General features: G+C 38.3%; 1 protein-coding gene across 6 annotated transcripts in view; it reads left to right on the forward strand.

Annotated features, from left to right (window-relative positions):
* LOC124165454 overlaps positions 1 to 16,290 on the forward strand; it is a 115,678-nt gene that overhangs the window by 74,312 nt on the left and 25,076 nt on the right. For all 6 annotated transcript variants that reach the window (XM_046542883.1, XM_046542882.1, XM_046542885.1 and 3 more), the window contains 4 exons: positions 178 to 389; positions 5,859 to 6,099; positions 8,666 to 9,007; positions 15,786 to 15,908. In XM_046542883.1, coding sequence (XP_046398839.1) covers positions 178 to 389; positions 5,859 to 6,099; positions 8,666 to 9,007; positions 15,786 to 15,908 — 918 coding nt within the window. The remainder of the gene's footprint in view (positions 1 to 177; positions 390 to 5,858; positions 6,100 to 8,665; positions 9,008 to 15,785; positions 15,909 to 16,290) is intronic.

The following is a 16,290-nucleotide window of genomic DNA, read 5'->3' on the forward strand; positions in this document are numbered from 1 at the left end:
TGTGAAAGTAATAAAAGGTGAATGTTATGAGGACATGGTTTCCTTACTTTTCTACCTCATTATAAGATTTGATTTAAAGGGAGAGATGCTGAGTTAGAAGAGGGAGGCAAATATATTTTGTTACATAATTCCCTTTAATTACAGTTCTATGTTACAATTAGATTTTATTTCCTGCAGAATTTCTTAGAACAAGAGCGTCAGCGATTGGAAGGACGGAATTCACGGCTCGAAGGAGAACTGGAACATTTGCGTGATGAATTAGAAGAAGTGCGCAAAGGAATGTGGCAAGGAGTTTCATCGGCTAAAGCAGAAGCGGAGGTGAAATTTGAAGCAAGTATTGCCAAAGATTTGCAGAAACTGCAGCAAGAAGTGCAGAAGTGGAAGGAAATGTAAGTTGTTTAAAATTTGTTAAGAACTTATCTGTGCCTTACTTTCTTTTGAGCCTAGTGAGTGGAGTGCTTGCCTTCTGAATGAAGATTCCTGTTTTCAAATGCTAGGTTATTACTTCAGGCTTCTCAAGCAAAATTTGCTAACTGTGAGGTGACATAGTGGAAAGAACTGTACCCTGACTCTGAATGTCCACTAATCATGCAACTGTGACTTAGCTTGGAGTGAGCTCTATCTAAGCTTGCCTATCCAAGCAAACTTCTTGGTTGAAACAGCAAATGAGGTGGTCTGCTTTTTCACTGTGAAGTCTATAATCCAGTGCTCTGATTATTTTTAAAATTGGAGGTTTATCATGACTTTTGTAAATATGTAATGCCACCCATTAGGGTGAAACTTAAGGTGATTAAGTGCCAAAGTTGGTGAAGTATGAGTATAATTGCTTGACTCGCCTGCCAACTTTTCTTCTTAGTTTAGACCGTACCCTTTAGACCATAAGACTCTCAGCTCCCTCTCAGTTCTCCTTGCCGAAATAATTGCTCCAAAGTGTTTATAAGTGATAAATTGATAGTTGGTTAAGTTTACATTAGATGGTCATTGTTGTGCTCCATTTTAGTTGTCTTTATTACCAAGGCCTTAGTCAATTAACCTCTTCAAAGGTGATAATTCAACTATATCTAATCACTTTCCAAGATGGCCGACATGTCGACAACTTCCTGTGGCTCTTGCTCCAATAATTTCGACGCAAACAGTATTATTATCACTTGCGATTACGGTTGCATGTCTCAATATCACTTACAGTGTACGTCTCTAAATTCAGCCATTGCAAATACGCTGAAAAAGAACCGTGAAGTCGTATACCGGTGCGTAAATTGCACAGCATTAACTTCCCGCCACTATCGCGAGCTTATGAGTTCAGTTGAAAACATTGTGTCGACACATACTAAATTTCATGCCGCCCTTGAAAGTTTGCAATCTACGATCGTGACAAATAACGAAGTGATATCACGACAATCAGCAGAAATTGCTTCGCTACGGCAACAGTTTGGAAATCTCCAGGCCAATGGCATCACCGAAACATCCACTTCGACATCTCCAGTCGTCATTTCCACGGAGCCGGGGATCACCACGCATGAAGTAAACAGTCCCGGCGTCCATCCACCGCAGTCGCATCCACCGCAGAAACTGCAGTCCTCCAACTTTAAAATGATTAGAAGGGACTACAGTGGAAAACTCCAAAACAAATCAGTGCAATTTTTGGATACTTGCACGTCGTCAGCCAAAACAAACCCACGGCCCAGCGATTCCAATCCTGCACATCTTCAAAAACCAAAGAGTAGTAACGATACGCCTGCAACCCCTGGCGATGATTCCGACGAGGGTTTCAGGGAAGTCAGAAGCCGCAAACGAAAAAACACACGGATCATCGGCACGTGTCCCGCCTCAGAAATTTCGTTACGCCCTGCGAACTTAACTTCGTATCTTTATGTTGGACGTCTTCACCACGACACCACTGCCGAGGAGATAGTCACTCACCTTCGTAATCGCCTCAAAATCGATCTTGCAGCTGACCGCCTTACATGCGAGAGAATCGTTGGGAAAAGCGTCCATGCCGCCTTTAAAATCGGCATCGCTCCTTCAAGACGGAAGGATGTCCTAAATCGCGCCCACTGGCCTGAAGGTGCTGTGGCAACCATCTTTCACTTTCCCAAAAACACCACTGACCCCCCGACCTCTATGTGACTAGAAGATCTGGCAACAAACGACCATCCCCAACAAGTGAAGTGCTCTTCCCAGTCCCCAAAACGCTCTACCTTTGACCTTAACATCATCTATCTCAACATTCAGTGTTTGCGACAGAAAGGCTTCCTGATAGATCTGCTCATGCAGGAGCACGACAGTGATATTCTTCTTCTAGCTGAACACTGGCTTACAAACGATGAAATATCTACCTTTAATATTAGTGGTTACAATCTTACCTCATCCTTCTGCCGTCAAAGAATGAAGTGTGGTGGTGTGTCTGTTTATAGTAAACCTTACATAGGCCTAAAAAGCTTAAAATTCAATAAATCTGTTGAATCTGTGTTAGAGTGCGCAGTGTCCATCCTAGAAGTGAATTCACAAAAATGCATTATTTGTGTGATATATCGTTCACCAAATGGTGAAGTTCGTGACTTCTTAGACCTTTTCTCAGAAACTGTTAATTTCCTCATCTCTAAAAACACAGATGGCATCATAATTTTTGGTGATTTTAATATTGATCTATCAAGCAACTCCCCTCATAAGTCATCCTTTCTCAATGTGTTATCATCCTTTGGTTTAAATGTCATGAATAGTGAACCAACCCGGTTAACCTCCCACTCCGAAACCCTCATTGACCTGATAATTAGCAATCTCCCTAAGTTGTGTTTCTCCTGTACTACTTTTGATTCCCTTATGTCTGACCATCTTGCAATTAATGTCAACATAAAAATCAAAACCCACACCCCACCTCGTCTTGTACCTATGTCTCAGCGAGCTTTCTCAGACTCTGCTATGGAAAAATTCCTTCATGATCTATCTCTAGAAAATTGGGAAGAGATATACTCAAGTCTGGATTTGAACTCAAAACTTAGTGCCTTTCTTAACATTTTTCATATCTATTTCAATGCAGCTTTTCCACTAAATGTGAAAAAAAGCAGAATCTTCCCTCAAAAGGAAAAGATATATTCTGAGAATGTTCTTAAAAGAGCCGCTAATGTACGCAACCTTTACTCCCTGATAAAAAGCGGTAAAAATGAATTGATTCCCAGTTACAAAGTAGCCAGGAAAGACCTTAAATCTATGGTATACAATGAACGTAGGATTAAAATTGATACATACATAAAAAACTCAAACAACATTATAAAGGCTTCATGGAAAGTGATCAAAGATAATACAAAATCCTCCTGTGGAACCCTGACCCCCTCCCCGATCTTCTTTAATGGCACTCCTTGCTCTGATCCATCAATCACTGCAGATAGCTTCAATAAACAATTCTGTTACTCACCCTCAACCCTGAATTCCACAATTGATTTCAAAGTAGTCAACCCCGAGCAGAGTATTTTTCTCTTCCCAAGCACGCAAACTGAAATTATTCACATTATTCACTCCTTCAAAAATAGTTGGTCAGCAGGTACTGATGGTATACCCATGCCTATAATTAAGCATGTTGCCAAAGTCATTGCTGGTCCCCTTTCTGACATATTTAATACCTCCATATGCTCTGGAGTCTTCCCAGACCTTTTTAAATATGCTTCAATTACCCCAATTCATAAGAAGGGCCCTCTAAATGACTCGGCAAACTACAGACCTATATCTGTACTGTCTGCCTTCTCAAAGATATTCGAAAAACTCTTTTACCATCGTGTAATGAGTTATCTCAAAACCTTTAAAATACTGAAAAATGCCCAACACGGTTTCTGTAAATCCAAATCCACAAGTACAGCCATCTTTCAGTTATTAAACCAACTATGCACAGCTTTTCAGGAACGCAAATTAGCAGCTGGTGTTTTCTTTGATCTAAGCAAAGCCTTTGATCGAATTAATCATGAAATTCTCCTCTCTAAACTGCAGTCAGTGGGCATCTTGGGGAAAGCTCTCTCCTGGTTGTCATCATACCTAACTGACCGTCAGCAATTTGTCAAATATACCTCCAGAACAGCAAAAAGCATTACAGTAGTTAAGTCAAATCCCCTTACTGTGAAAGCAGGAGTACCACAGGGTTCTATACTAGGGCCATTGCTATTCCTAATTTTCATTAATGACTTGCCAGACAAACCCCTCCTCCAAAATGCCATTCTATATGCAGATGACACCTCAATCATTTCAAGTGAGGTAAATAGGAGCGACCTAGTTAATACCACACAAAGCAGTATCAACAGCATGTCAGAATGGTGTCATGATAACGCCCTTCAAGTCAACATTGACAAAACAGTTTTTCTTCAGTTCCATGGCAACCGGTCTCCATGTACCTCAAGTATGATCTTAAATGTTGGTCCTCATGTGATTTCCCGGGCACATTCAACAAAATTATTAGGTGTTATCCTCACTGACAACCTTGACTGGTCATCACATATTGATTATATAATGAATAAACTATCCATTGGCATATTTATTATAAGAAAGCTGGCTGAAGTAACTACCATTGATACTCTGAAGATGATATATTATGCCAAAATATATCCTCACCTAACTTATGGCATCATCTTTTGGGGTAATGCTAGCTGCTGCAACAAAGTTTTCTCTATGCAGAAACGTGCAGTGAAAGCCATGGCCAGAGTTTCTATGCGAGCACCTGGCTTACCTCTTTACAATGATCTGAAAATACTAACATTCCCATCACTGTACATACTCAACTGTGCCTCTTTTGTTAAGAATAACCCTGAATACTTTCCAAAAAATAGTTCTCTCCATAATCACGCTACCAGAACCACCAATGACATTCACCTCAAAGACTACCATAGCACTTTCTGCCAAAAAGGACCCCTTTTCTCCCTATCAAAAATATACAACAGGCTACCGTATGATATTAAATGTCTTCCACCTACACCATTCAAGAATGCTTTGAAGAAATATTTAATAGAAAATAACTATTATAGCCTGAAGGATTTTATGTTGGGCTCGGAGTAATCTTTGCCCATCAACCACTAAAATTTTAACTTTTTTTCTTTTATCTGTAAAAATTGTAAATGTTATATCACTTCATTTATTTGTAACTATTACTTTAATTATTTACTTTATTTTGACGACTTCCAATGTCACCGGAACATGTGATCTCAAGGAACAATAAAAAAATTATTATTATTATTATATTATTATTATTATAAGTATGCACAGTTTCACCTCTCTGAAGTCTTTACCTACCATTGTGTCAATTGCTCATTTATCATACTCACTTTCTTTTCCCCACTTTTTCAAATGCTGGCCAAAAAAAGCTTATATGGGCATACCATAAGGGTATATGTCACATAGGACATACATGTGCTGAGTGATTAGTTTATATAACCCCAATACAATAAGGTGATCTCCCATTTAAAGCAATTACATTTTTCAATCCTTTCAACTTCATTGTTTTATATTCTACTTTATCAAATTTGAATTCCAAAGTCTCAAGAAGAGGTAAAATTCTCAAGTGTGTTTGTGTCGGAGCCTCACAATATTGTCCAATTGTTTTGACGATATTTCAAGCATCAATTTAGCAAGTGCTTTGTATGCTCCAGCAACAATATGTATATTTAATAGCACATGAACAATGAATGCTTTCTTGTAATCAAGCTGTCTTGTCTTGTTAAAAGTTAAAATTTTGTCATGAATGTCTCTATTGGTACAAATATACTGTGTAACTTCAGTCATATATACTTATTATTTATAACAAAAATTTAGTAAATATTTTTCATGTAAAACTTTCAGTCATATATTTTTTGTCTCCTAAAATAGTTTTTCATTTTTTTCAGGTATGAGTATTCTAAAAAGGTTGGTGATGAAGAGGTGAAAGTCCCTCATGACGAAGAAATATGTGATGAGGGTCATTTAGAAAAGCCCGAAGAAGAGCTCCTTGTAGTGGAGAAAAAAGATGAAGAAATCCAAGTAAATACATATGCAGAACTTGAAGCAATGGCAGCCGCTGCAGATGCTCGACGACCTCCTCTTGCAAGGGGTAAAAGCTTACCCTCTCAAACTCGGGCCTTACTTAGGGTAAGCTCCTTGTAAATGTTGTTGTAGTAAAATATTTTTTTACGTAGAGTTTCTGTGTATTTTTTATGGAAACCATATTGAATTCTTTGATAATGTATTCAGGCAGTCCCTAGGTTATGGACAAAATAGACCCCTGAAAGTGTCCATAAGTTGTAATTCTACATTAAATGGATTTTATGGAATAATGCAAACATAACGGTCATAACTATGTACATTTGCACTAGCAAGATTACCTAGCTTTTACATGTTATTTAATTTTCCTTTTTCATAATGCAGACAACTATTGCTGTCCACAAGTTTTCCTTCTCTTTAGGAAGATGTCTTTTCTTTGGACTCATACAAATTTTTAGCAGTTGAATAAATATTAATAATGTATCTGTATGAGGAACCTCAGTTGCCCATACTGAAATCTATGGCCCAGGGGGTACATACCTTTGCTAATTTTTAAAAAGTTTTATTCTTCCTCAAGGAAGACTTATGGAAAAGTGTGGATGATGGCGGATCAATTGAAGAGAAATTAGTTTATTATTTTGTTCACCTCTACAATTATAAAGAGTAAAATTTCGAATTTGGGATTGAGTAATGGGGTTCTGGTCAGATAAAAATATCACTTGTTAATCAAAGCAGTCAGATACCCAGCTCTAAAATCCTCCAAGTGGGAGATGCCCAATGGAAAGGCAATGTACACCCCTTCCCCTAATGTGCGAATTTCATATGCCTGTGGCAAAGTCTGTGCCCTCACTTATGCAAGTCAACTGACAGGTTGAGTCACGTATGCCCTTTTTACAGACTCTTAGCTGCTGGACAGGAGGGGGCTAGTAGCCAATCAGAGGCACTGTCCCCACCACCTCACTATTCTACACCATACCCCTCCCTATTCCTCTATATGCAGCCAACCAGCATTGCCAGTCTGTGAAAGTAAGGGCCGTATTCTCAGTCCCTGTAGGGCCAACCAACCCTGGACACATCACCAGCCCCTACGTAAACTGATCTTGCCCTACATACGCCACATCAACCCCTACATATGGCTGTTTTTGGAACTAAACGGGCCCTACTTGATGTAGGGTACCTGATAATACTACCCTAATAATACTACCACATTATACCCATCAAATGAAATAAATGTTTAAAATAACTGATGTCAATATAGCAGTATACGTGCACCTTGTTTCTGTGAATATATATTAATATTTTCATGTTTGGCACTTGGTATGCTTCTGAGAAACCGATACTTCTTTAGCGTACAACCATAGAAAATGTATTTTCATGGTGCTATTTGCCACATAATAAATTTAACTACAGAAGGTAAAGTGAATTACAAACCTTGATGATGAAATGTAAGTTCCAGCATCAATTATAATAATTGCCCTGTACTTATCACTATCACTTGTACAGACCGCTTTTAAAGTAATTTAAAGACAATATGGTTCTACTTTTGGCTCTATATGACAGTATTAGTCATTAATGTACTGACACAACCTGGCAGACAACACCGATTGTTTATTTACCTTGAGTTGTTGCCCTAACAATATGCCCAAAAATTATCGGACGTCTTTCTTAGTTTCATACTTAGGTCCCATTACGCAACCAGAGTCAAAAATTGGGGATGTGCCATCATCTACCTCATCTCAGAGAACTTGACGACAGAATCATCCTCCACCACTTATGAAGGGTCAACTGAGAAACGCATTTAGGGGCTCTTGTTACGGAGGGACGGATATGTAGGGTCACTTAAGAATACGGCCCTAAATGTATGCTCCCACAAACAAACAATCTGTGAATTCCACAGATTATGTTTGGCAACGCTGTGGGCTGGAGATAAATGTTGAATGCACAGTAATCAGAGAGAGGCCGAGTTCTCCTCCACACTTTCTCATGTCACTCTTCTGTGGCTAGAAGAGTTAAAGAGATACAAGCGCATTCAAGGTCACTTACCTTGACTTGAAAAAAATGGTATAGTGAATTGAAGCCATAATGATGCTTAAATGAAAGAATTAAACATCAGCTGAAATTTAACAAAAGGTGTTGGTTCTCATTTAACATTGATTCCACAACTCAATCCAGAATAAATTTTTAAAAGTGATCAAAAGCATCTGCACATGATTAATCATCATCATCATCATCACTGGTCAACAATCCTAGGATTGGTTTGACGCAGCTCTCCACTCAGTTTTCCTATCAGCTAATCTTTTCACACCTACGTATTTCTTCTCTTTCACATCCTTTTTTACTAGTTCCATATATTTTGCTCGAGGTCTTCCTTTTCCTTTCTTGCCTTCCACTTGTCCCTCGACGATTGTCATCATCAGGCCATCATGTCTCAAGATGTGGCCAATAAGGTTGTTCCGTCTTCTTGTTAAGGTTTTCATGAGGCTTCTCTTCTCTCCTACTCTTCTTAGGACTTCCTCGTTACTAACTCGGTTGATCCATTTGATTGACATGATTAATATTATGGATAATTGGCTATCATACCCTCTAAGATTCCTTTAGCTTAGTTACGAACCCTTATGCTGCTGATTTTGGTGGTGGCGACAATTAAGTCATATTTTACTCCATCTTTTTTCAGGATGCTGCCACGAACACGGCTCCACCCCCAATTCCTGAGAGTGCTCAAGTTGTGGCAGCTGCCAAAGCAAAAGAGTTGGAGATCACCAAAGAACTGATAAGGGAGAGAGAAAAGAGCCGAAAGAATGCTCACCTCATTAAAAAACTCAGAGCTGAGGTTCAGGCTACAAAGAAGACTGTTGAAGATGCAGCTAGGATGGCAGCAGAAGCAAAAGAAGAGGAAATGAGAAAGAAAATAGCTGAGTTGCAGGAGAGAAATGAAATGGGGACGTATAGTGAAGAATTTGGTCAGATTCCTATTATTACCACTACAAGTGAAGATGTTACAGAGCTCAGGAAACAGGTATGTATACTTTTTTGTTCTGTTCATGTGAAATTACACTTCCAAGATAAGTCTTCAGCCTCAAAATTTCCACGAATTGGTTATATATAGAGAGGAATAAAATTAATTTTGTGCATTCCACATTTTATATTTATTAGCACCAACCATGGTTTTGATATCATGTCATTACATTGTTATACATATTATTATTTATTATCAAGGTATTAGTATCAAAACTATGGTTTTATTAAATAAACATTTGGTGTGGAAGGTTCAATGTGAATTTTATTTCTTTAGATTGTGGTCGAAGGCAAATTTAGGAGGGTTACAAGGGTCATGACACCCTCCATTTTATACAAATTTGTAATTTTTTATTGGTTTAATTTTTTGTAGGCTACAAATCCCAAATGTGAGACAAGTTTGAGTTGTATATATCATAGGGCATAGCACTCCTTATATGTAGTAAAAACTCCCTACAGTAAAGGGAGGGTATTCCATATTCCATACCGGACCCAGGTCATGGTGCAAATTTGATGCTGAATCCATCCCTAGTTGTGGTTCCACAAGTTAAGCCATGAAAACCTTTCATATAGGGCTACATGCATTGTTCCAAAGAAAAGGTTAAACATTATGATTTAAGTTGAGGTAAAGGATTTCATTAGAGATGAGTCGATTCCACTTTTTTTTTATTCCGATTCCAATTCCGATTCCTTCAAATCGATTCCCGATTCTCGATTCCGATTCCATCGATTCTTGTTCATTCTAACATGTGGGATTTTGATTTATCTGTAGCATTGCTGTCATTAAAATTTAATAATTGAATGGAATAAAATAACTAGGGATGGACGGATCCAGGATTTTTGGAACCAGATCTTTCGAATTGGATATTTTCGAATCCAAATGCATTTTCAAATTCCTGCCATTAAACAAAGTCATTATTCACGTTTATTCTGGGTACATACAATTAATGGAATGCTTTTTAGATTTTCGTACACATTTAAATATTTTTATAAATTAAAAATATTTTTTATAGGCTTTCAAGTTATTTTTTTAAAACATCTTTACATGCTCTGGCCCCAAACTGTTACGCTTGGGTTTGGAAATGAAAATAGGAAAAATCTTAGGATGAACCACTGACCAGTGGCATGGCAAGAGGACCCCCCAAAATATAAAAACACATTTACTTTCCTTCATAAAAGGAAACAAAATATTTACAAATCATGAATTTACAAAAATGAAAAATGAAAAAATGAATCTTTGAAAAATGAAGTTTTTTTTCTATTATGAAGGGTGTTAAAATTAGTTTGAAACCCTCTCCTTTGTACCCTGTTGTTTAAAAATTTTCCCCCCTGGTTTTGGACCACCCCTCAACAAAATTCCTGGCTACCCCCTGCCATCGACTGAATTCAAATTTTCCTCACGCACGTTTCGCCCGAATTTTATTTTCTCATTGCATACCGATTTGTGTTTTACCCGAAAATGCTTCAGTATGGTGAGGTGGATTTAGCACATCCTCGCGATAATTTATGCCACAGTGCACGCACACGGCATTCATTGGTTCTCCTTATCTCAATGGAAATGTTTATACTAGTGATGGGTCGGTTCGATTCCTCGATTCTTCGATTCCTCGATACTCGACCAAGAACCGGAATCGAAAACGAGTACTTGCCAAGGTGAAAAATCGATTCCGATTCCAGTAGTACTTCAAACAACAAAATATACGACCGCATTTCCAACAGTCATTTGAATTTTCGTGCCACGTAATCGTAATAACAAAACACTTATCTTCCAGGGATGTGTGAGTACTCGAAAATTCAAATCAATCGAGTAGTTGGTACTCAAGCGTTTCGAGCAGCATTACAAATGTCGAGTCGAGTAGGTAGTTAAGGTTACAGAGCTTTCGAGGCTAGTAGGTCCAGCAATCTGCCGACAGGAAGTGCTATCATGAAACTCATGTGGTAATACAGTTTTTAAAGCCGATAAGTCTTTCTAATGCCTTGGCCTGGTAGATTCAGCTTGCTGTATACTCTATAGTTGTCGAAGTGGGTGCCGAATACCTTTACGCCAGCCGCTGCGGCCGATCGTCTTCTGACCCGGCAGACACCGGTCCAAAATTGGAAAAAGCTGGTATAAAGTCCAAAATGACCTTTTTGGGAGTAGAGACTTGAAACTTAGCGTAAATACTCAAAAATCATTACCAGATATAGATTTATATGCCATTTTACTTAAATACGAGCCTTTAGTGATGATACAGTGGCCCAAACATGACCAACTTTTCAAAACCATGTGCGATCTCGTTAATCCTCGAAATTTTTTAAATTTATCCAGGTGGTGTTGCGTTGGTATGAGTTTTATGGAATAAAAAACGCAATATTCCTTTGATCTGGTGCTTTGCCTATACTTTCAATGACTTTTGAAGATTTTGGATCTCATTTGTCTGGTTTTACAACGCAAAATGGCCAACCCGTTTTTCACGTGAAATTTGACATGAAGTAGACATTATCTTTCGTTTACGTAAAATATAACTCGGAAAATTTGGTCACAATATAAAGTAGAGATTTATAAAGATTACTAATTAGAAATCTTGGAAAAAAAGTTTGTTACGAAGGAAATAAGAGCGATTTTTCAATCGCGCGTCAAGGCTGAGCTACACGCCGCGGAACTCTAAGGCTCGGTAACAGGCCGATTTTTCAAGTTTTTTAAAACATAAGTCTTGAAAATCATCATTTAAAGCATGGATAATCGTCTTAATTGACTTCAAACACTAAACTGAGGATGTTAAAAAGGATTATGTATAGATCGACTAGAACATTTAGCGCATTACTCGAGTGAAAATACTTAGGATTGGATATTTTTCGGATCCATCCCACGCATAAGAAATATGCCTCAGGTATTGAAGTAAAGTGAAGAGATTAAGTCAGCATGCTTTAGAGAGAGAAAAATGAACTGTTTCCGTGAAAGGCAACAACCGATACCCTTTTTCCCTTTCCACATTCGCCGAGGTGAGTCGTGCAGAAGGGTAGTTTTCACACCACAAGGCTCTTTTAGCCTTTTTTATTACTGCGTCCGACCGATGTGATATTCATTTGTAGCGTTTAGTTTCTTTCTTGAAGGGAAAAAAGGAAGAGATTTTTAGGTTGATTAAATGACGTGAGAAGTATAGAATTTTTTTGGCTGTACAAAATAAAGATTAGTTCTTTAGTTCGTTCGCTTCGTCCACTTGAATTCCATGAAGATTCAAGATCCAAAAAAATCGTTGATATAATTTTTAATAAAAATTCCAGTCTCCGAAATCTTGCAATTTTGGTAGGAAAGTACTTGCCCAGTCACACAAGTGTGTAGCAAAAGGTAATTTTCTGCAGGCAGTAATAATGTAACATGGAGACGTCAAAACCTGCTGGCTGAGCATGTATAATAATTGGTTTTTCTGCTTGAGAATTTGAAAGGGCCAAATATTACATGATTTATATACGTTGTATGCAATCTTTATTACAGCTATGAGAATTTCTGTACTCAGGGCTCTCCCTTGTAGTTTGGATACATATATATGGTCAACATATTATGAGTGCCAATATTCTAAAGTAATACCTATCATGTAACACCACCATGTTGAAATTTAGCTATTATATTTTAATTACATAGTGATGATATGAAAGATGCTTTTGTCAACTGACTCTTTCACAGAGTAATATTTTTAAAAGTGGTTTTCTTATTGCCTGGAATTAAGTGATATTTTTCTTGGAGCCTATGGCATCAGAATCGATGGAATTGGTATCGGTAGAATCGGAATCGAAATGTCAGAATCGGAATAGGGATTGGAATCGATAAAATTTTGGAATCAACCCATCACTAGTTTATACACAATGAAAGACATTTTTATCGGTGTATCATTAAATTAAATTGCAACTGCACAATCAGCAACACAATTAACAGTATTTAAAATGGCATTAACGTCACGTGCGACGAGGTGCTCAACCGCTCAGCATGAGGAAGGGGTGGGCAGCAGAAGCGCGTAAAGGAGAGGTGGAGAGGAAGGAGCGCGCTCCCTCCGTATTTCAAGGAACAAGGCTACAAATGAGGGTTCAAGTCAGATCTTGCTTCAGTGACGTCGTTGCCTTCAAAGCGAAGTTGGGCGCGCTATGTGATGTATGTAGTTGGCGTTTCCAATCCGTCTCTAATTGTTTGAGGGGTTAATGCTGCGCTTGTTTCTTTGAAAATTGTGCTATTTGGACAATGTTGCATATCAGTAAAGTCTAATTGTAGAATTGTAGATAGAAAACTGAGTGGCAATCAATTAGAGCTGGAAAATAAACTGTAATATCGTCAGGAATGCGTCTCGTTTGGTCTAATTCTTTTTTAAATCTCTTGCATTTCATTTAATTGTAGAAGCTATCGAGATATCTTCGGGCCCAGAAAGTCACTCTCCCGGCATTTGTCGTCTAGTAACGGAGAACTGAAGCAGTTAGGCCAAAAGAGGTCAGTTGGTGAGACGAGGTAGAGATTAAACACGCTTCAGTTGTTTTCTTGTGATTTGATAATTTCCTTAGAAGACAATGGTTTATGGCATGTGTGATTTCGGAAACGAAAAAAAAACAAAAGAAGTACGAGCTGATGGACGGCCGAGGGTGGTTTTCTGAAATCTGCGACGTAGTTACTTTTGACGTGGTTATTATCCTACGGCGCTGAGATTTCCCCGATGATTGTTCAATCTCTTGGGAAGAGTCACACTATGTGCCAGTTGTATTTTTTCCTTTTTTATTTTCTGGCTGAAAATCCTGGCCACGGCTGAAATTCTACTCGTAACCTCTGCGAGAGCTTTCAAACAAAACGGTTCATGAATAGGACAAGAATCGCATGCGACGGCGCATTCGAAGAGAGAATCGGAACTCTTTCCACCATTATGGGGTGTTGCATTCACTGAAGCTATTATTTAAAATTTCGGATCCAGATCCGATGTCTTCTGCGACTTTGGATCCAATGAAGGGCAATATCCGCGGGTATTAGGATCCGAGGTATCCGGTCCGACCGTCCCTAAAAATAACAATAGCCGCGGTGGCTACATTCTCGTTTGGCCGCGGTGGCTAAACAATAATGTAGCCTCCATGGCGTCCATACATACCAGAGCAGCCTGGCGGGTGCGCGGTGGCGGCCGAACGCAACCTGTCGAGTCCGTCCGGAGGCTGCGGCGGCTTATGCGAAGCAAGTATCAACTTCCTCAAGGGTTGCATTGATGAAACTGGGCTATACAAACGCGAATGTGTCTATTTTTTTAATTATTTACGCAGACGCGCGTTAGTCTAAAAAAGTTACTTATATAAAAAAAACCGCTCTCAGCGCGTATTTATAAGAAACTTATTTTCACAGGAAAACTCGCTCTCTGCACGTTTTTATTTTCATCAGACTTCAAATAACATTAAAAAATAAAAACTTATCTATCGATATATTATACTTTAAAATTGGTGGTCCAGATGAATTCTCCGAATGTGATTCATAATCGCAATAATTTGATTTGCCATGTCCAGCGGTTAATAAAAGAACGAAAAACGCATGCAATGCTTCCCGAACCCGTGGTTGCCAATTTTTTTTCTCTGAGAGTTGCTCATAAACACGAGGCATTTCAGGGTTCGTCGGTTTGTCGCTCTTGCCGACATTTTCATGTTTCCGAGGCCTCTTAGGCATGTTCGTCGCAGCACCTGCGTGCCAGGCGTATTCTCCACGCGGGCAAGGCTGACACCGCGGCCGCTTAGGTGTGTGGCAGCCTTTATGCCCCAAACTTATAGTCTATGCTCATAACATATATCTTCCTGGAATCGATGGAATCGGAATCGACTTTAAGCGATCGATTCTCGATTCCGTGCCCAAGAATCGGTGGAATCGAGAATCGACAATCGACATTTGGAATCGACTCATCCCTAGATTTCATAATGAAGGATGTGGATAGTTTTGCTTGGAGTAGCTTGTTGTATGTATTTCACAAAATTTGACCCTTGTAAAAGATGAATTTTACTTTGCTAATCCCCTTTGCTCTCCATCCCACTAGACCAGAAATTGCCAATGCCTTCATCTTATCCATTGTCCCTTAGTACTTAGTGTTCCCCCCCCCCCACAAAAAAAAACACACCCACTCCCTTTTCATTATGTCAGAACTCATCTCCTTTGTAAGGACTCATTGACAACAGCTGAAATCAATACAACTAGCCTTCCCCTTACTTATATTGAACCATGGCTACCTTCCTCCCAACTGCTGTTGCCTCCACCTAACCCTGAACTTCCATATCACATGAAACCATGCTCCATCCCTTACCTGAATAAAGTGCACACAACTAATTTTTTGTAACCAGGGTTGCTTTAAAAAACTAGAAATTTACCAAGTTTTTAGTGATTATTATACATTTCCATAAGTTCTATTTTGATACCTTAAAGTTGAATGCAATGTTTTTATCGTTTTGGCTTTTATTATTAGGCTCAATTCAAGGTGCAGTTGTTTTGCAGCAATACTTTTTCTCTGGTGCAATTTGCATTATCTTATCATCAATTTCCAGTATTTGTGTTAATTTTTTGCATTCTCTTTTCATGTCATCCTCCTGCATTAGAATGATAGACTGATGTCCACCTTTTTTAACTTTTTATTTCACTGAACATTGGTGGGACATTAGCTCAGAAGGAAATCATTCTAAGATTCATATAGAGAGGGTATACCCCAAAAAATTTAAAATACATAGTTGTCATGGGAAAAAAGTCACTTTTGCCAGAAAGTGATAAAAATTAGAGTTTCACAATATTCATTCATTTTTTGCAGGTTAGTGATTTAGAAGCCTTGCTTAGGAATGAGAGATCATCAAGAGAAAGTTTACAGAATCAAATAGGAAAATTAATGGAAGATCTTCAGTCTATGTCAATTGCAAATTGCAAACTCAAAGAGGTAAGTGTGTTTATTACCATCTCTCTTTCTCATCAGTTAAGTTCTTAAAATTAAACTTTCACTCTAGGGTATTTTAAGTTTTCTCATTTCTATTAATATTTTTCTGCAAGAATATAGTATGTATGATTTATTTTAGATTTACGTGTGCTATTTCTTTGCTTGCATTAAAGATTAATTTTTCCTTGGAACATAAATGGAAAATGGGATTTTTCTTACCATTGAAATTGAATTATTTGGTTCTACAATCATGTACACTATGAAATGCTCTTTTATACACTATGTACTTTTATACACTATGAAATGCTCAATTGCAATCAGCATGTTTTCATCTACAATTGTAGTGATTTTTCAACACAAGAACAAGTAATAATATCCTTAATTA

Source organism: Ischnura elegans, chromosome 9 (assembly GCF_921293095.1).
Source record: "Ischnura elegans chromosome 9, ioIscEleg1.1, whole genome shotgun sequence".
Lineage (NCBI taxonomy): Eukaryota > Metazoa > Arthropoda > Insecta > Odonata > Coenagrionidae > Ischnura > Ischnura elegans.